The 19074-nt window shown below is 58.1% G+C and overlaps 1 protein-coding gene and 1 long non-coding RNA gene across 2 annotated transcripts in view; one reads left to right on the top strand and one right to left on the bottom strand.

Annotated features, from left to right (window-relative positions):
* DHX38 (DEAH-box helicase 38) overlaps positions 1–19074 on the top strand; it is a 138613-nt gene that overhangs the window by 12008 nt on the left and 107531 nt on the right. The window contains exons 23-26 of the mRNA XM_060253938.1: positions 198–323; positions 437–532; positions 1094–1215; positions 1296–1386. Of these exons, the coding sequence (XP_060109921.1) occupies positions 198–323; positions 437–532; positions 1094–1215; positions 1296–1380 (429 nt within the window). The 3' untranslated portion in view covers positions 1381–1386. The remainder of the gene's footprint in view (positions 1–197; positions 324–436; positions 533–1093; positions 1216–1295; positions 1387–19074) is intronic.
* LOC132582230 (uncharacterized) lies at positions 2475–4027 on the bottom strand. Its single transcript, XR_009556181.1, has 3 exons — positions 3928–4027; positions 3716–3790; positions 2475–2544 (listed from the first exon to the last, which is right to left on the bottom strand). It is a non-coding gene; the product is annotated as an uncharacterized LOC132582230 (long non-coding RNA).

The raw sequence follows: 19074 nt of genomic DNA, 5'->3' as shown, positions 1-19074 counted from the left end.
ACGTGGCCCAGCTGTTCAGGACGATGTTTTGCGGGGGAGAACCCCTTTCCGTTCCTGGTGGTGGGAAGCGTCTTCCTCAGCCCCAGCTGCGGCTGTCCTGCCACTGGCCTGTGCCACCATGCCTCCTGCGCAGGCCACGCCTGCTGTGGGGGGGGGGGCAGGCAGGGGGTGCTGATCCCTTTCTCTGGCCACTACAGGGCATTGGGGAATACGTCAACATCCGCACAGGGATGCCCTGCCACTTGCATCCCACCAGCTCGCTGTTTGGCATGGGCTACACGCCAGACTACATTGTCTACCATGAGCTTGTCATGACCACCAAGGTGAGTGAGTGGGGCACAGGGACCCAGGGGGCTTTGTGGGACTGAGGCCTCCTCCTGGGTGGCTAGCTGCTGGAGGCGCCAAGGCCACCCTGCCTCTTCCCGCTTGCCTGCAGGAGTACATGCAGTGCGTCACGGCTGTGGACGGCGAGTGGCTGGCGGAGCTGGGGCCCATGTTCTACAGCATCAAGCATGCCGGCAAGTCACGGCAGGTAAGGAGAAGCTTCAGGGGCAGGTGCTGGACAGCGAGTGCTCCTTCTCCTCTGTGCTGGTCCCTGCCTTTGCCCCATAAGGGCGGCTGCCCCGTTAGTGGATCATCCCCTCCAGAAGAGGATGTGAGTCTCGCACTGCCCTGCAAGAGGTTATAACACCTGGCCGAGGGGTGGTGTGCTGGTGTCTGCTTCCCTGCTTCTGTGTCGCTGCCTCCGGCCCTGAGCTGCTCCGGAGAAGGTGGGGGTGGCAAGTCATAGGAGCACGACCCTGCCCTTGGGCCTTCTGGGTGAGAAGTGAGCTGGTGGAGGAGGAGTCCGGGGCCAGATGGGCGGGGCCACTCCTTCCTGAGGGCAGCTCTCCCCGCCCAAAGGGCTGAGCTTTGGAGAGTCAGAGTTCTTTCTGCCAGACTGAGGCTCTGGGGGAAGGGGAGGGGGTGCTGCAAAGTGCTCCAGGGCACACTAAGCCTGCCGAACCGTCTTGGTGGACTGTGGGTGTTCTTCTGAAGGACGAAAGGGACCCAGTTCTGAGATCTGCTTTTGGGCTGCTCCTCTCGTGCACAGGAGAGCCGTCGGCGGGCCAAGGAGGAAGCCTCTGCCATGGAGGAGGAGATGGCCCTGGCAGAGGAGCAGCTGCGTGCCCGCCGGGAGGAGCGAGAGCGCCGCAACCCCACGGGCAGTGTCAGGTAAGGGCGGGGGTCCCCTGGCTGTCTGCCTGCCTGGCTTCTTGGGGCAGGGGTCACTCCTCTTCCTTGTCTCTCCCCAGGTCGACCAGGATCTACACCCCCGGGCGCAAGGAGCAGGGCCACCCGGGGACCCCCCGGCACCCCCCCGCTCGCTTCGGCCTGTAGCCACCTGTACAGAAGAAGCCCTGCCCTGCTCCGTTGGGCAGGGCCCATCTGGGGGGGGAGAGGGGAGGGGAGGGGAGGGGAGAAGAAACACTGAGAAAGAATAATTTTATTGTTTATATAAACATTGCTGCTTCTGGAGCCGCCTGGCTTTGCTGCTTTGGGCCGGAGGGGGAGGGGGGGGAGGAGAGGGGTTCAGACAGGCCAGCCTGGGGGTGGGGCTCATGGGGGGCTGCTGCGTGTCCCTCTGGAGCAGTCCCTGGCCAGCTGAGCTGCCTTCCCATTTATTGGCCCTGCGTCCTGTATAAGTCCCGTCTGTGCCCCAGCTGGGTCTGGTGCTTGGCTCAGCAGCTGCTGGCTTGTCCTGTCTTCCGGAGCCATGGGCTTGAAGTCGGGTCAGCAGCGAGGGCTCTGCTGCGGACTCTGGCCTGGGTGCCGAGGAGGCCTGCTGAGAGAATACAAGGGCACTGGCTGGCTGAGACGCCTCTCAGGAGCAGCGAGGGGAAGGGGCGGGCTTTAGCTTCTGTCCTTCCGTAGTGGCCAGGCCAGGCGAGTGTGTTTTGAGAGGAGGAGAATTCCAAAAGAACAGGGTGAAGAAATGGGGGTTGGGAGCAGGGGAGGGAGGGCCTTGGTGCCCCCTCTCTTGGGCCTGGGAGAGAGAGCAGCCCGGCTCCCCCAGAGGCCACCCACTCAAGAGTCCTTTACCCCCGAGAGGAGGGGAGAAGGGGACCAGGTGCCCAGGAATCGCATCCCAGCCCCCAGCGTCATGTGGCAGCAGGCACTGAGCCAGTGGGGCTTTTCTGCTACAGGGAAGAGAGGTATCTCTCTCGCCCCGCTCCCCTTGCCTGTGGCCGCCTTGTGGTGGTGGTGGAGGAGGGGGGGGGAGGCAGCCCCTCTGGCTGGCCTCTGCCTGCAGCAAGGGACGGGGGGGGGAGGAACACTTACTCTTTCCCAGGCCACGGCTGCCTCTGCCTTGCACGGGACTCCCCGGGCATGCTGTGGAGAGCCTGCAGCACGAGGGAAGGCCAGGGTGGGAGAGAGGAGCCGGCTTCCACCCAGGCAGGGGCTCTGGCCTGGAAGCGTTCCTGCTCAACGCGCAGCTCCTCCACTTGGCTTCTCAGCCGCTTATTCTCCTGCTGGAGTCTTTCCGTCACTCCCTGGAGGTGGCTGCAGAGGAAGCTGCCTTCAGCAAGCGGGCAGGAGGAGGGAGGTCCTTCCCACCCCCCACCCCGCAGGGGTCTGCCTCTTCCGGGCTGCTGCTTGAATCAGGACAGGCTCCCCCAGGGGCTCTCGCTTCTTCTGCAGCCTCTCGGCCCTTGTGCACTCGCACTCGGGTCCTCTTGGGTCGACCTACAGCTGGGGAACTGCCCCTCCCTGCCCACCAGGGAAGTTCAGGCCCAACCCCAGATCCTCCCCCCCGCCCAGGATTAAGGCTGCGCTTTCGCTTCCTCAGGGCAGGAGAAAACTGGGCAGGGGCTCTTCTGGAGCAGTGGTCTTCTGCTCGGGTGGTGCCATGCCACAGCTGCACTTGGCTGAAGAGCGAGGGGCTCTGGGGAGGGGAGTGCCCTGGGGATGCAAGCTGGGACAGAGTTAAGACAGAAGGGCGGCAGCAGCCACCTGGGCTGGCTCCCTAGGGGCTGTCTGGAGCCTTTCTGGGGATAACAAACATGGTGGCCTTAAGACCACTCTCCAGGTCTCGCTACCCTTCGAGGCTAGAAGCGCTATGCCCATCTCTTACTGCTTTAACTGATGAGCAATCTGAAGGGCTAGAGGCCAGCGCAAGTACCCTCCCGCTTGCAAGAAGCAGCCAAAGCCTTATGCAGACTGCTGGAGGGGGGGCCGCTTTGCCCCACTGCAGCCCACTCCAGCTCCAGGAGGAGCAGCCGCTTTCTGGCCAGTCTGCCGAGGGGAAGTTGGTGGGGAGCCAGAGAAGGCACTGCCACTGCTGCTGCTGACGCAAAGCCCTCCAAGGGCGGGACGGAGAAGGGAAAGGGCACGTCTCGGGCACAGTGGGGGCGGCTCCTTGCCAGCGGCTGCTCTGACTGGCCAGGCGGATCAGAGGGCGGGGGGGGGCGGGGGACGCCTCCTCTTGCTCCGCAGGGCTGGGGTTGGCTCCCCCGTGAAGGGCAGATGTAGCCAGGCCACCTCCCCAAGTGAAACGCTCTGCTGCGGCTGCAGCTGAGAGTAACCCGTGACGGGAAGCTTCCCTTGGCGTGACAGGAGCCATCTTGAAAACTAAACCGCAAAGAAAGCCCTCCCTGTGCGGTGGTGGAGGCCTGGTGGGCCAGAGAGCTTTGCTGAGGGCAGCCTGGAAGCCCGCTGCTGCTGCCCCACTTACTCTCTCTCGCCAGTCAGCTGAGCCAGTTGTTTGATCTGGTCCTGGATCTTGTGGCCCAGCTTCTCATTCACTTGCCTGCCATGAGAGACGGGGGTTGGGAGGAAGCCGTCCGGAGAGGCCCCCCCCCCACGCAGGGACAAGAGCCAGGCAGCTGCTCTGCCCCCCTTCCCCCCGGCCTGCCTTCCTGCGCCAGAGAGGGCCCCACAACTCACTTCTGCTCCTTGACCCACTGGCTGACGCTGGCCTCCATCCGCTCGCTCTCCTGAAGCAGGTGCTGTGTGACGGCCCGCTCTCCCTTCAGGGTTTCCACCTGGCACGCCACAGCACAATAGGCGTCACACACCCCTGGCGCAGGAGGAGAGCTGCCCCTTTTATGCCCTGCCCTTCACTGCCTTGCAGTCGCCTCCCCTCCCTCTCCCCACAACAGACCCTTCGTGAGGCAGGTGGGGCTGAGAGAGTTCTGTGAGAACTGTGCCTGTCCCAAGGTCGCCCAGCTGGTGTGTGGAGAAGTGGGGCATCCAACCTGGTCTCCAGATCCGAGGAACCACCACACCACACCACAGCTGGCTCTTCCACCTGGCCAATGTGAAAGGGCATGCCCAGGTAGCATCTCTTGGGGACAGGGAGGGATTTGGCTGCCGGAAGAAGTCACTTCACACCTGCACTCCCAGCCCACCCACTTTTCTCCCCGCTGGGGGCCCCAAGGGTTACCCCCCCTCCCCGCTGCAGAGCCTGGTGAGCAAAACCCCCACTTTAGTCTGCTCGGGGCCCATTTTTCCTGAGCGAAGATAGCTGGAGGCTGAAGCTCTCACCAACTCAGCTGAGAGGGAGCACAGGGGCCCTCCATGCAGCTTGGAGACTGAAGCTGGCTCCTGGCGGGGGGTTTGGGTGGGAGCGAAAGCAGCCGAGGAAGTGGGAAGGCCCTGCGGAGAAGGCCTGCCTGCCCACCCCGGTGGGAGCTGCCTGTGGGGCGAGCCCCTCCCCCCTCCGCCTCACCTCCTTGGCCGCAGCGCCCCACTTCTCCTCCAGCGTGGCCACCTCCACCTTGAGCACCACCAGCTCCTCCTCTCTGGCTGCCAGGGCCTGCTCAGCCGCCTGGTGCTTCTGCCGCCAGTGCTGCACTTCCCGGCCCAGCTCCCCCAGCCTCTCCTCCTCGGCGCTGCAGTTCTGTCGCGAGAGGGGCCGGGTCAACCCGCCTGCAGCTCCACCCCCCCCCGCCCTGGGCGGGTGGCTCACCTCCCGCTGCCTCTGCAGGGCTTGGCACTGACTCCGCAGCTGCTGGGTCTGCTCCTGGGAGGCGGCAAGCGCTTCTTCCAGCTGGGCTTCTCTGTGCTGGCGGAGGTGGGACGCCTCCTGCTCCCTCTCCTCGAGCTGCCCAGGAGAACGGGGATGGGGAAGCTGGGCTGGCCCTCAGGCTGCCCTGCCAAAGAGGCCCAGCATGCCCCCGGCTGGGTTGTGCCCCCCGCCTGCTCCAGAGCTTCCCTCAGGCTGGCCTGCTAGGCGGCCCTTGGGGGCTGCGCGCCACATACAGAGACGGAAGGCCATCCGGAATGGCTTTTGGGGGTATTAGTTGAGAGGGATACAGCTGAGCCCCCCAAAAAAGCCGATTTAGGGGGAGGGGGTTATTCCGGTGACAGCTGGCATCTCTCTGGCAGGCATCCCCTGCGGCCAGCCCCTTCTGCTGCCCACCCACCTCTCCACCCGGGCCCCTGAGCAAGGACCTTGGCGTGGCTGGCTGCCAGCTGTTCCTGCAGGTCCAGGAGGGCTGCCCCGCCTCGCTGCCCCTGCGCCCCGCGCAGCTCCTGCACCAGCCGGGTGATGGTCTCCTCTGCTCTGGCCAGCTGCTGGCTCCTGCCCTTCAGCTGCTCCTGCAGGCTCAGCTGCTGGGCCCGCATCTTCCGGGCTGCCTCTTCCCTCGCCTGGGCCTGGGGCAAGGCATGGGCACAGCTCAGAGCGGAGGCTCCACCTGCTGCCCCACCCGCCCTCTTGCCTCCTCCCAGGACGCACCTGGCTGGCCAGCTCCTCTGCCAGCTGCTGCTGCCGGCTTTCAAGCTCCCCAGCTCTGCCCAGCGAGGCCTGGAATTTCCTCTTGTAGAGGCCCAGCAAGACCTCCAGCAGGCTCACTGTGTGTCTTGCCTGGGCCAGCTGCTCCTGCTTGTGCTGCTCCAGCTCCTGGGCCATCGGCTCCTCCTCGTAGCAGAAGAGCTGCAGACATTGGGGAGGGGGGTTGGCCGTGGGTCGGGAGTGGCAGGCTGCCCGTCTCCTCCCAGCCTGCACCGGCCGGGCTTACCTGGTCCCTGAGAACCTGGCAGTGGTGCTGCAGGAAGCCCAGACACTGCTTCTCCATGAAGGTGCCCTGGCTGCGCTCCTGCCAGGGGGGCTGCAACTCGCCTCTCAGCTGCTCCCTCTCGGGCTGGTGGGCCTGTGGACTGGAGGACAACTCTCCAGGCACCTGGTCCACGAGGACAGCCTCGGCCCAGCTCTGCAAGCAGCACGGCGGGGTGGGGGGTGTCAGCTGGGCAGGAAGGCTCGGTTGCTCCTGAGAGCCCCACACAACTGCCCCTCTTCCCGCCCCCTGGCTTAGGGCAGCCCACTCAGGCAATAGGGACAGTTGGCACCCCCAGCTCCCCCTCGGACCAGGGACTGACCTGGCAGAGGGAGGCCTCCGTCCTGGGCTGGAGGGGGGGGATGAGCTGGGCCTGCTCCACCATCCTCCTCTCCTGCGGGGGGGGGGGCTCCACCCTCAGCCGCCTCCCGGGGGAGCTGCAGGAAGCAGAGAAAGGGAGGGGAAGGCAGTGTCCCCTCATGTTCCCCCTTCCCTGCTCCCTGGGAGTGGAGTCGTCCCCTGCAGCCACCCAAATGCGTGTTGCTCAGGTAGCGAGTTGCCAGCATAGACCTTGAGATGCAGGAAGACCCAGATTGCATTGCACTGAGAGCTGAGGAGGATTGTCCAGCTCTGTGTGTGTGTGTGTTCTGCTCCCCCCCGGCTCACTGGAAGAAGAAGAGAGGGCGCCACAGAGGTCAGCCTGCATGGTGAGCAAGCAAGACAGCGACCTCTTTCCCATCCCTTGGGGTGCAGTTCCTTCCATCAGGGTCTTACCCCCAGCTCTCCCTGTTCTCAGGCGTGGGGAGAAGAGAGTCAGCCATAGGAGCCCCGCAACCCCCACCTTTTGCTTGCACCCACCCTCCTCCATCGCCTTCGGCCCCGAGGGTCACAGGGACCCACCCGACAGTCCTCAAGTCCTCTGTGAATCCAGGGAATTCTAGAGATAATGGCTGGAACTTGGAACCCTCATGCCCTCCACTGGGCAGCCCTGGAAGCTGCCTGTCCCAAGGGGGGGGCCTGCTGTCTCCACAGGCACCCTGTTTCCTGGAGAACGGCCTTTGTGGCAGTCAGCCATGCCATGTCCTGCTTGTGCTCTGGCTGCAGCGGAGGTGAAAGAGAGCCAGCCACCGAGGGAGGAGCACGCCTGGAGCCAAGCTGCGCCAGAGAGAGCGAGAGGGCAAAGCTCCTCTCCGTCGGCTCTCTGAGGACAGCCTTTAGGGCCCTCTGGGCCGAAGCCTATGGAAGAGGGTGACTACAAGCAAAGCTGCAATGGTACTGGAGAGTGGACCTCCTATGGCTGGCTCTTAATCATTACACTCGGCCTCCATTCCTGAGGACTGAATTCCTATGCCCTGCTAGCTGCCAAGATCTGAGAGGAGAAACCCCTTTCCCATCTTCCAGAGGAGACCAGGAAATTACAGGCTGGTCAGTCCAACACTAATACCGGGTAAATTGGTGGAATCTGTTATTAAAGATAGACTTTGCAGGCACATGGATGAACAAAGCTATTGAAGAAGAACCAGCATGGATTCTGTAAAGAAAGATCTTGTCGCCCTGAGGGGGTGAACAAATGGATGTGGTTTACCTGGACTTCCAGAAAGCTTTTCACCAAGTTCCTCATCAAAGGCTCCTAAGTAAACTCAGCAGTCGTGAGATAAGAGGACAAGTCCTCTTGTGGATCCCAAAATAATTAACAGGAAGCAGAAAGTCTAAATGGTCAGTTTTCACAGTGGAGAGTGGTAAGCAGTGGGGTACCGCAGGGCTTTGTACTAGGCCTGGTGCTTTTCAACTTGTTCATTGATGATTTGGAGTTGGGAGTAACCGGTGAGGTGGCTAAGTTTGCAGATGATGCTAAGTTTGCCCCCGTTCCTGAGGACTGGAAGGTAGCAGATGTCACCCCCATCTTTAAAAAGGGTTCCAGAGGAGATCCGGGAAATTACAGGCCAATCAGTCTGACTTCAATACCAGGAAAGTTGGTGGAAACCATTATCAAAGAGAGAATGAGTAGTAGGCACACTGATGAACAAAAGCTATTGAGGAAGACTCAGCAAGGGTTCTGTAAGGGAAGATCTTGTCTCACCTGTTGAGTTCTTTGAGGATGTGAACAAACGTGGACAAAGGGGACCCAGTAGATGTTGTTTACCTTGACTTCCAGAAAGCTTTTGATAAAGTTCCTCATCAAAGGCTCCTTAGTAAGCTCGAGAGTCATGGAGTAAAAGGACAGGTCCTCTTGTGGATCAAAAACTGGCTAATTAATAGGAAGCAGAAAGTGAGTATAAATGGGCAATTTTTGCAATGGAGGATGGCAAACAGTGGGGTGCCGCAGGGCTCAGTACTGGGTCCCATGCTTTTTAACTTGTTCATTAATGATTTGGAGTATGCAGTGAAGTGGCCAAGTTTGCAGATGACACTAAATTGTTCAGGGTGGTGAGAACCAGAGAGGATTCTGAGGCACTCCAAAGGAATCTGTTGAGGCTGGGTAAGTGGGCGTCAACGTGGCAGATAAGGTTCAATGTGGCCAAGTGCAAAATAATGCACATTGGGGCCCAAAATCCTAAATACAAGTTGATGGGGTGTGAACTGGCAGAGACTAAGCAAGAGAGAGATCTTGGGGTCGTGGTAGATAACTCACTGAAAATGTCAAGACAGTGTGCGTCTGCAATAAAAAAGGCCAATCCATGCTGGGAATGATTAGGAAGGGAATTGAAAACAAATCAGCTAATATCATAACGCCCCTGTAAAAATCGATGGTGCGACCTCATTTGGAATACTGTACAATTCTGGTCACCGCACCTCAAAAAAGATATAGCATTGGAAAAAGTGCAGAAAAGGGCAACTAGGATGATTAAAGGATTGGAACACTTTCCCTATGAAGAAAGGTTGAAACGCTTGGGGCTGTTTAACTTGGAGAAGCATCAACTGCGGGGTGACATGATAGAAGTTTACAAAATTATGCAAGGGATGGAGAAAATAGAGAAAGAAGTACTTCTCTCCCTTTCTCACAATACAATGAAATTGCTGAGCGGTCGGGTTAGAATGATTAAAGGAAGTCCTTCTTCACCCAAAGGGTGATTAACATGTGGAATTCACTGCCACAGGAGGTGGCGGCGGCTACAAGCATAGCCAGCTTCAAGAGGGGATTGGATAAGCATATGGAGCAGAGGTCCATCAGTGGCTATCAGCCACAAGGTATAGACAGAACTCTCTGGGGCAGTGAAGCTCTGTATTCTGGGTGCACAGTTGGTGGGCCTCCTGATGGCACCTGGGTTTTTTGGCCACTGTGTGACACAGAGTGTTGGACTGGATGGGCCATTGGTCTGATCCAACATGGCTTCTCTTACGTTCTTAAGTTGTCCAGGCTGGAATTCACCACCACAGGAAGTGGTGGTTGCTACAAGCATAGATGGCTTCAAGAAGGGATTGGATAAACACCTGGAGGTCCATCTGGGGCTATTAGCCACAAGGCATGAATGACACACTGTCTGGGCCAATGGTGCTCTGTATTCCGCAGTGGGAGGGCTTCTGGTGGACCCTGATGGCCCGTGTGACACTGAGGGTTGGAGTGGAGGAGCCACTGGCCTGATCCAACAAGGCCGACTCTTATCTGGGGGAACCGGGTTGGATTCCCCACTTCTCCACTTGCGGCTGCTGGAATGCCCTTGGGTCAGCCAGAGCTTTCATAGTTGTCCTTGAAAGGGCAGCTTCTGGGAGAGCTCTCTCAGCACCACTCACCTCACAGGGTGACTCTTGTGGCGGGGGGGGGGGAGGTAAAAGAGATTGTGAGCTGCTCTGAGATTCAGAGTACAGGGCGGGATATAAATCCAATATCTTCATCTTATGTTCTGAGGAGGGAAGAGCTGTTTTGAAGAGAGGAAGGCAGTGACTGAAGCCTCTTGCTTTCTGCTCATGCCCCATGGGGCGCAGGGGAAGGACTCCCTAGAGAGGTGAGCTGCTTCCTACCCTTCAGTAGCCTCCTCCCCCCATCCCTCCCATGAGGCTGAACTCTCGGCAGAGGTTCGGACGTTAGCCGCATGGGAGGCTGCTGTCTGAGGGAGGCCAGTGGGAAGGGGGCAACATGTTGAAGGGCGGGCTGGGAGCTGTTCCTGTTGGCAGTAGAGGAGGAGAGGACTCGCAAGCAGGGCTTTGACACCTTTTTACAGTCAGGGCTGTTCAAGGGAGGTGGTGAGCTCCCCCTCCCTGGCAGTCCTGAAGCAGTGGCTGGACAAACCCTGGGCTGATCCCGCCTTGGGCAGGTGGCTGGACTGGATGGCCTCTTCGGGCCCTGGGGTTCTGAGAGACTTCTGTGAAATGGTTTCTTCCGCTGTGCCAGTCCTCTGGGAGACACAGCCCCCCTCCCCCCCCATCGGAAGGTGTTCTTTGTGCCCGAGAGCAGCTCCACCCCCAGAGGAAGCCCGCCTCCTGCCGCCCGAGAGAGCTGGGAAGGGCCAAGAGGAGCAGCCGGTCTTCTGTTGGCGCCCAGACTTGGGTCTGGAAGGGGGTGGCAAGAACAAGTCCTCAGACCACGGGAGTCCTTGGGCAGATGCCAACGGATTCATGTGGGCTCCTTGCCCAGAGGGGTCAGATACTATGGAAGGAAGGTGGGGGAAAGTGGAGGAAGCAGCTGCTGCTGCTTCGGCCCGGTCTGGGGCAGAGGCCTACATTTCCATTGGCTGCTCTCGCTAGCTGGCCGCCCAAGAACAAGCTGTCAGCAGTGAGGTTTCAATCCCATCCTTTGGCCAGCGGCAGCCCCAGAGGAGGACCAATAGTGTTCAGACAGCCAAGGCAAGCGGCCCCTTCCCTTCCCTTCCCAAGCTCCTTCTCCCTCCAGCTGGAGAGCCAGAGAAGGGGCCTGCTCAGGAGGCCCGCTGCCCACCCACGCAGGGCCACACCCCAAGGGCATCACCTGCCCCGCTCTCAGACCCAGCCTGCCAAATGTGGCTGCTCTGTGGCCCACAAAGTTCTGTTGCATCATGTGTGCAAGTGAGAGCAGTGTTCGGGGCTGGGGGGAGGTCTTCCATCCATCCATCTCTGGGCCTCTGGAGCTGCCTGCCAACAGAGATATTCCCACCAACAGAGAAAATAACTCCACAGGAGGGAAGGAAGAAAACCCCCTCAGAGGCCTCTGCTGCTCTTCTCTCCCACCTCCCTGTCCCTGGTGGTTCCGCTGGAGCTACTTCTCTGCTGCTCCCAAGGCCTTCGATGGCTGGGGCTCTGGGACAGGCTGCTGTGGACTCGGGTCCTCCTTGCCAGCCCCACCTCGGCAGGAGTCCGCAGCTGCAGCCATGCACCTAGGAGCACCCAGAGCCATCAGCCTGCATGCTGCCCGCTGCGCTGAAGCAATGGGGAGCGGGGGGGGCGGTAGAGGCCTTCCCTTCCCACGTGGGCTCCTCTTCCCCTCCCTTCAAAGGAGGAAAGCGGCCTGGCTCCCTGGAACAAGCCCCTCCAATCAGCAGCTGGCTCTGCCCCTGGAGAGAAGCAGCTGCATCCCAGAAGCAAGGATCACCCCACCCAGGGCTTTTACATCACCCCCTACCCCTGGTCCTTTCCACCAGAGAGGTCCTAAGGATGCCAAAGAGGCGCTCTGCCACTGAGCCATAGCCCCCCCTCCCCAAAACACAGAGAGGAAACTTTCTGAAGCCACACACACACACAAGGCAACCACCAACCAGAGTCTCTGCTCTGTCACAAACAGATGAGAACATAAGAGAAGCCATGTTGGATCAGGCCATTGGCCCATCCAGTCCAACACTCTGTGTCACACAGTGGCCAAAACCCAGGTACCATCAGGAGGTCCACCAGTGGGGCCAGGACACTAGAAGCCCTCCCACTGTGCCCCCCAAGCACCAAGAATACAGAGCATCACTGCCCCAGACAGAGTTCCAACAATATGCTGTGGCTAATAGCCGCTGAGGGACCTCTGCTCCATATGTTCATCCAATACCCCTCTTGAAGCTGGCTATGCTTGTAGCTGCCACCACCTCCTGCGGCAGTGAATTCCATATGTTGATCACCCTTTGGATGAAGAAGGACTTCCTTCTATCAGTTCTAACCTGACTGCTCATCAATTTCATGGAGTGACCACAAGTTCTTGTATTGTGCGAAAGGGAGAAAAGTCCTTCTTTCTCTACCTTCTCTGCCCCATGGGGATCCAGCGCCACCTGTTTCCAAGCCAGTCCCACCTGGCCTTCACTCAGGCTGGGCAAAGGTGGCATCAGAAGCCAGAGAGGAGTTGCCCACGACTTCAGTTACAAGCATCTTAAGCAGACCAACGGCTGGCCTGAAGGGTGGGCTTCAGAAGCCCCCTTGCGGCACAAGGGAAGACCCAGCCCTGGAGATCCCCCCTTTCATGCCTGCCTGCCTGCTGGAATGGTCTTCTTTCCAAAACTCTGCCACTGCCACATCCTGGGTTCCACTCCAGTTGAATGAGGAGGGGAAGGCAGTGAGGAAGCAGAGGGTTTTCAGCTGCCATCTTCCCCACCACAGGAGAGGTGTGAAGAAGTGCCGGGGGGGGGGGGATGGAGGCAGGGCGGCTTCTCGGGGGCAGTAGTGCCCACCTGAGCAGGGCCGGGGTCCATCAGAAGTCTCGAGCTCTCTGCAGCAGAGATTGTGTGACCTGCCTGGAGTCTTGTGCAGCTCCTAGCAGGTGAGAGACCAGGCCAGTGCTGCCAGTCAGTTGTGCCAAGGACAGCCGCCCTGTTGGCCTAGGGAGCTATCCTTCTCTCGTCAGTCTCTTCTCTGTGGTTCTCCGGGCTCCGTGTGAATGCGAGGGTGCTGGGAGACACCAGGGCTTTGCTGCCTTCTTCCTACCCAGCGGAGGCTGGTGCCGATCTTGCACCTGGGGCCTGAAGCCTCCTTGGCCTGTGCACGGATGGGCCGGTTCCTAGCTGGCTGCCTGGCCTCTCTGAAGACCCCTGGAGAGCCAGGGCTTGCTGGACTTCCTCAAATGGCTGCCTGCTTCACAGCTCCTCCTTTGGGTGGCCTCTGCAGTGATGTGTGGAGGATCTCTTTAGCGGGATGCATCCGCTGTATGGCCTGAGGTGGACTTTGGCCTCTTCTGCTCCCAAGGGGAGGGGTGAGGGGAGATCAGGGTCATCCTGCCCAGGAGAGCCACAGGCGACCAGCTCCTGGGAGTCCAGCATTCCAAGAGGGAGCTGGGCCCTCCACAGTCCTGTTCTTCCCAGCAGCCCGGAGTTCAGGACCCGAGAGAGGAAGGGACACGGGGGGGGGGGGGGGAGAGCCCTATGTTCACAGCCCCCCCCCTTGCACCCACAAGGTGGCTCAGCGCTTGCAAAGATGCAAAATGAAGCACGAGGGCAGACCTCATTAACATCCGCCTCCAACATCATTAAGATGTTTCCAAGAAAATTAATTGAGAGACTCACTAAAAATAAATTAAGAAAAATGTGTTGCAGAGCGCTTGCTCAGGTCTCGTAAATCACAGCTCCAAGCTCCGGGCTGCTGCACAGACAATTAACGCTGGCCAATTTGTTTTATCCTGACTGAGAAAATTAGAAAGCAGACATGGAGATTAGATCAGGGACGTCTCTTGGGCAGAACTCAGAGTGCATATTTTAGGATGCACCGTGGAAATGAGGAAGCACCAAGGCCAGGGAGGTGGGGGCCAAGGGCTGGAGAAGCCCCTCCCCCACTGCTTTGCCGAGACACCCCTGGGTGCTCCAAGGGCCAGAGCACTTGTCTTGCTGCGTTCCAGAACCGCCTTCTTCCCCAGGGCGCCTGTTTTTTGTCACCCCCTGTGTGACGCAGAGTGTTGGACTGGAGGGGCCACTGGCCTGATCCAACATGGCTTCTCTTATGTTCTTATGTGACACAGAGTGTTGGACTGGAGGGGCCACTGGCCTGATCCAACAGGGCTTCTCTTATGTTCTTATGTGACACAGAGTGTTGGACTGGATGGGCCATTGGCCTGATCCAACATGGCTTCTCTTATGTTCTTATGTGACACAGAGTGTTGGACTGGATGGGCCATTGGCCTGATTCAACAGGGCTTCTCTTATGTTCTTCTGTGACACTGAGTGTTTGACTGGATGGGCCATTGGCCTGATCCAACATGGCTTCTCTTATGTTCTTATGTGACACAGAGTGTTGGACTGGAGGGGTCATTGGCCTGATCCAACATGGCTTCTCTTATGTTCTTATGTGACGCAGAGTGTTGGACTGGATGGGCCACTGGCCTGATCCAAAATGGCTTCTCTTATGTTCTTATGTGACACAGAGTGTTGGACTGGAGGGGCCACTGGCCTGATCCAACAGGGCTTCTGTTATGTTCTTATGTGACACAGAGTGTTGGACTGGAGGGGCCACTGGCCTGATCCAACATGGCTTCTCTTATGTTCTTATGTGACACAGAGTGTTGGACTGGAGGGGCCACTGGCCTGATCCAACAGGGCTTCTGTTATGTTCTTATGTGACGCAGAGTGTTGGACAGGATGGGCCACTGGCCTGATCCAACATGGCTTCTCTTATGTTCTTATGTGACACAGAGTGTTGGACTGGAGGGGTCATTGGCCTGATCCAACATGGCTTCTCTTATGTTCTTATGTGACGCAGAGTGTTGGACTGGATGGGCCACTGGCCTGATCCAACATGGCTTCTCTTATGTTCTTATGCGACGCAGAGTGTTGGACTGGATTGGTCATTGACCTGATCCAACATGGCTTCTCTTATGTTCTTATGTGACACAGAGTGTTGGACTGGATGGGCCCCTGGCCTGATCCAACATGGCTTCTCTTATGTTCTTATGTGACGCAGAGTGTTGGACTGGATGGGCCCCTGGCCTGATCCAACATGGCTTCTCTTATGTTCTTATGTGACACAGAGTGTTCGACTGGAGGGGCCATTGGCCTGATCCAACATGGCTTATCTTATGTTCTTATGTGACGCAGAGTGTTGGACTGGATGGGTCATTGACCTGATCCAACATGGCTTCTCTTATGTTCTTATGTGACACAGAGTGTTGGACTGGATGGGCCCCTGGCCTGATCCAACATGGCTTCTCTTATGTTCTTATGTGACACAGAGTGTTGGACTGGAGGGGCCACTGGCCTGATCCAACATGGCTTCTTTTATGTTCTTATGTGACACAGAGTGTTGGACTGGATGGGCCATTGGCCTGATCCAACATGGGTTCTCTTATGTTCTTATGTGACACAGAGTGTTGGACTGGAGGGGCCACTGGCCTGATCCAGCAGGGCTTCTCTTAGGTTCCAGCCAAGTCATGCTGCTGGCCCTGGGCAAGCGGTCAAGATGTCTGCAGCCTGCTCTGGAGCAGCCCCTCCCCCCATCGCTTGGGTGTCCCGTGGCCAGGGGTCACCTCCTGTGCTCTAGCTGGAATCCCAGGCGTGCCAACTCCTGCCAAGAGAAGCCTGTGGCGGGGGCGGGAGGGAGAGGGTCCTTCGACAGGGAAACCAGGTGGCTTCTGCTGACCCATCCCCCCCTGCTGCTTCCAGAGACAAGAGTCCCTCCCACAGAACGTGACTCAGGCAGCCTCCCAAGGGGAGGGGGTGCAAATTCGGGGAGCAGCAGTGTTGTGGATGGGCTCCCAGGCTAGAAGAAGTCCCGGAGGCAGCAGCTGTGCCAGCAGGGCCCACCATAAGGTCTCTGAGGAGGAAGGGGCTGGAGAGACCCCCACTCACAGCAGGCCCAGGTAGCAGCCAGAGGCGGCACAGGAAAGAGGCAAGGAGTGGGAGGCATTCGAAGAAGAAGAAGGAGAGGTAATGAAGGAAGAGGAATCAACACTAATTGACTAATTAAACAGAAAGAACCTCACAGGTCACCAGGGCCTAATGGCATTCACCCAAGAAGTGTGAAGCCTGGGAGGAGGTCAGGCATGATGACACAAAAGAAGAGGAAAAGGCAGCTGAGGAACCCTGGAAGAGACCCCTCCACACATACACACCTCTCCAGTCTCAGGGAAGCTGGGAGGGAGAAGGGAGGCCCTCGGAGTGTCTCTAATGGAGGGAGAAAAGGTCAGCTTGTTTCCTGCAAAGTCTTGCTTTTGAGAATACAGGGCAGCAAGCAGAAGCCAGGCAACAGCCTCAGTCCCCCCCCCCCCCCCCGCCTGCAGGAGTCTGCAGAGACAGAGGACTTCTGACTGCCAGAATCAGGCGGGAATGGGGGGGAGGTCTTGCCTACAAGCCAGCATTCCAAGCTGGAAGCTGGGATTTAGCACTGTGTTTTGGAGGAAGGAAGCAAACTGCAGTTTGTTAAAGTGCCTCATTTGGACCCCACAATAAACTGCAGTTTGCTGAGAGCAAAGACTTCCTAAAGTCAGAAGTCCTCAGTGTCAACACAGTAGGAGCAGGTGGAAAAGACGGAAGATTTCCAGCCTGTTCCCAACACGAACCAGTTTTGTTTTTTCATTTGTCTATGGAGGGCAGTCAGCAGTGCACCTGCCCACTGGGTCCTCTAACAGCAACACTGCAGACACAGGCTGGCAGTGGCCTCCTCTGGAAGACACCAGGATCCTCTTCTGGTGAGAAAAAGCGAGTTAGAAAAATAAGCAGTGCGGGGGGTGGGGGGGAGCAGCAAACCTCCCCCCCCCCCGCAACCCGGACCACTGAAGCACAGTGAGAACCTGATGGCCTTCCAAGCCGTAGCTGGAACAACTGGGTCACAGAGGGTCCCAACGCTCTACACAGCCCTCTGTAGTCACTGATCATGAAAACACTTAGAAATACTCTCAGAAAACTAGCAGGATGCTTTAGGGATGAAGTGTGTGTGCATCTGGGAGACAGAAGTGCCTATGAAGAGAAGAGCCCTGCTGCACTGGACCAGTGAGGCTCCATCCATTAATCCAGCCTTCCGCCTCACAGTCACCAACCGATTCCTCTCGAGGGCCAACAGGGCAGAGAGGCCGAGGCCTTCCCCTGAGAAGAACCTCAGAAGAGCCCTGCTGGATCAGACCAGGGAGGGTCCATCTAGTCCAGCACCCTGTCTCACACAGGGGCCAGCCAGTTCCTCTGGAGGGCCAACAACAGGGCAGAGAGGCCGAGGCCTTCCCCTGAGGAGAACCTCAGAAGAGCCCTGCTGGATCAGACCAGGGAGGGTCCATCTAGTCCAGCCTCCTGTCTCACACAGGGGCCAACCAGTTCCTCTGGAGGGCCAACAGCAGGATAGAGAGGCCGAGGCCTTCCCCTGAGAAGAACATCAGAAAAGCCCTGCTGGATCAGACCAGTGAGGGTCCACCTAGTCCAGCCTCCAGTCTCACACAATGGCCAACCAGTTCCTCTGGAGGGCCGACAACAGGGCAGAGAGGCTGAGCCCTTCCCCTGAGAAGAACCTCAGAAGAGCCCTGCTGGATCAGACCAGGGAGGGTCCATCTAGTCCAGCCTCCTGTCTCACACAGGGGCCAGCCAACAGGGCAGAGAGGCTGAGGCCTTCCACTGACACACAGAGAGCTGTTGCTTCTGGCCACCTTTGTTCATTGCTGAACTGGGTTCTGGCTCACAACAAAGCAACGCCTGAGTCATCACAGCCATCGTGTCTTCAAAGGTGATGGGCTGAAAATCTCCCTCCACCGATGTCCAGAGTGATGATGCAGATGTGAGCTTCCCACCCTGAACGCAAGAAGCAAGGGGAGAAAAGGAAGCTTCCTCCCTCCCTTGCAGGATTAGTGAGAGAATCATGGAGCTGGAAGGGACCTCCAGGGTCATCTAGTCCAACCCCCAGCACAATGCAGCTTCCAAATACCTTTTTCACACACTCCCTTCCTGCCCTCCTTCTCATGATCTGCTTAATTCACGGGATCCTCATTGCTGTCAGGTGGCCATCTAGCCTCTGTTTAAAAGCCTCCAAAGAAGGAGAGTCCACCACCTCCTGAGGAAGCCTGTTCCACTGAGGAACTGCTCTAACTGTCAGGAAATTCTTCCTAATGTTGAGCCGGAAACTCTTTGGATTTAATTTCAACCCATTGGTTCTGGTCCTACCTTCTGGGGCCACAGAAAACAATTCCACACCATCCTCTATAGGACAGCCCTTCAAGTACTTGAAGATGATGATCATATCCCCTCTCAGTCATCTTCTCTCCAGGCTAAACATGCCCAGCTCCTTCAACCTTTCCTCAGAGGACTTGGTCTCCAGACTCCTCACCATATTTGCTGCCCTCCTCTGGACACATTCCACCTTGTCTAGATCCTTCTTAAAATGTGGTGCCCAAAACTGAACTCTAAGTGAGGTCCAACCAGTTCAGAGTAAAGTGATACCATCAGTTAACATGATCTGGACATACTACTTCTGTTGATACAGCCCAAAATCGCATTATCCTTTATAGCCACTGCATTTCACTGCTGACTCATGTTCAGTGTAGGGTCCACTAAGACCCCCAGATCCTTTTTTTGCATGTCCTTCTGCCAAGACAAGTCTCCCCCATCCTCTAAAACTGCATCTGATTTTCCCTGCCTAAATGCAGAATGTGACATCTGCCCCCGTTCAAATGCATCCCATTTCCCCAGCCTGGCGAGAGCCCCTGCATCTCCCGGCTCTGCCTTCTTCAGCCCGGCCCTCAGCTTCCCCTGCCTCCCGGGCAGCAGCCCTGGCATCTTGATGGCACACAAACCCCAGCTGTGCCCGGGGCCATGGCCACAGCTCTGGAAATGGCCAGCAGGGGGCTCCCTCGGCCTTTGCATGGGGCATCTGCACACCAGCCCCCTCCCGGCTACGGCACAATTCCAAAAGGGCTGCTGCTTTTTGAAAATTCACCTTGATTATCAGACATTAAGAGTGACTCATCCCGCAGTGACTGTCTGGCAGAGGGACAGGATCAGACAGCAGACAGCAGCAGAGGGACGGGAGGCAAGAGCAGCGTCTCTTCCAGGGCCCTCAGAAACCCCTTTGCTCTGCCAAAGATCCCGACTTGGGGCTCTGGTGCTCCCTGGAAACGGGGGTGAGGGGCAGGGTGGTAAAAGCACACGGATCCCGGTACCCTCTTCTCCCAGGGAGGAGACCTGCAAACAGGTCAGACCACCTTACATTGCCTGAAGCAGGAAACACAGGACGGGCCCCTCAGAGACACAAC

This window comes from Heteronotia binoei, chromosome 14 (assembly GCF_032191835.1).
Source record: "Heteronotia binoei isolate CCM8104 ecotype False Entrance Well chromosome 14, APGP_CSIRO_Hbin_v1, whole genome shotgun sequence".
Taxonomy (NCBI): domain Eukaryota; kingdom Metazoa; phylum Chordata; class Lepidosauria; order Squamata; family Gekkonidae; genus Heteronotia; species Heteronotia binoei.
The sequence above is the reverse complement of the archived record's forward strand: the minus strand, read 5'-3'. Positions and strand labels throughout refer to the sequence as shown.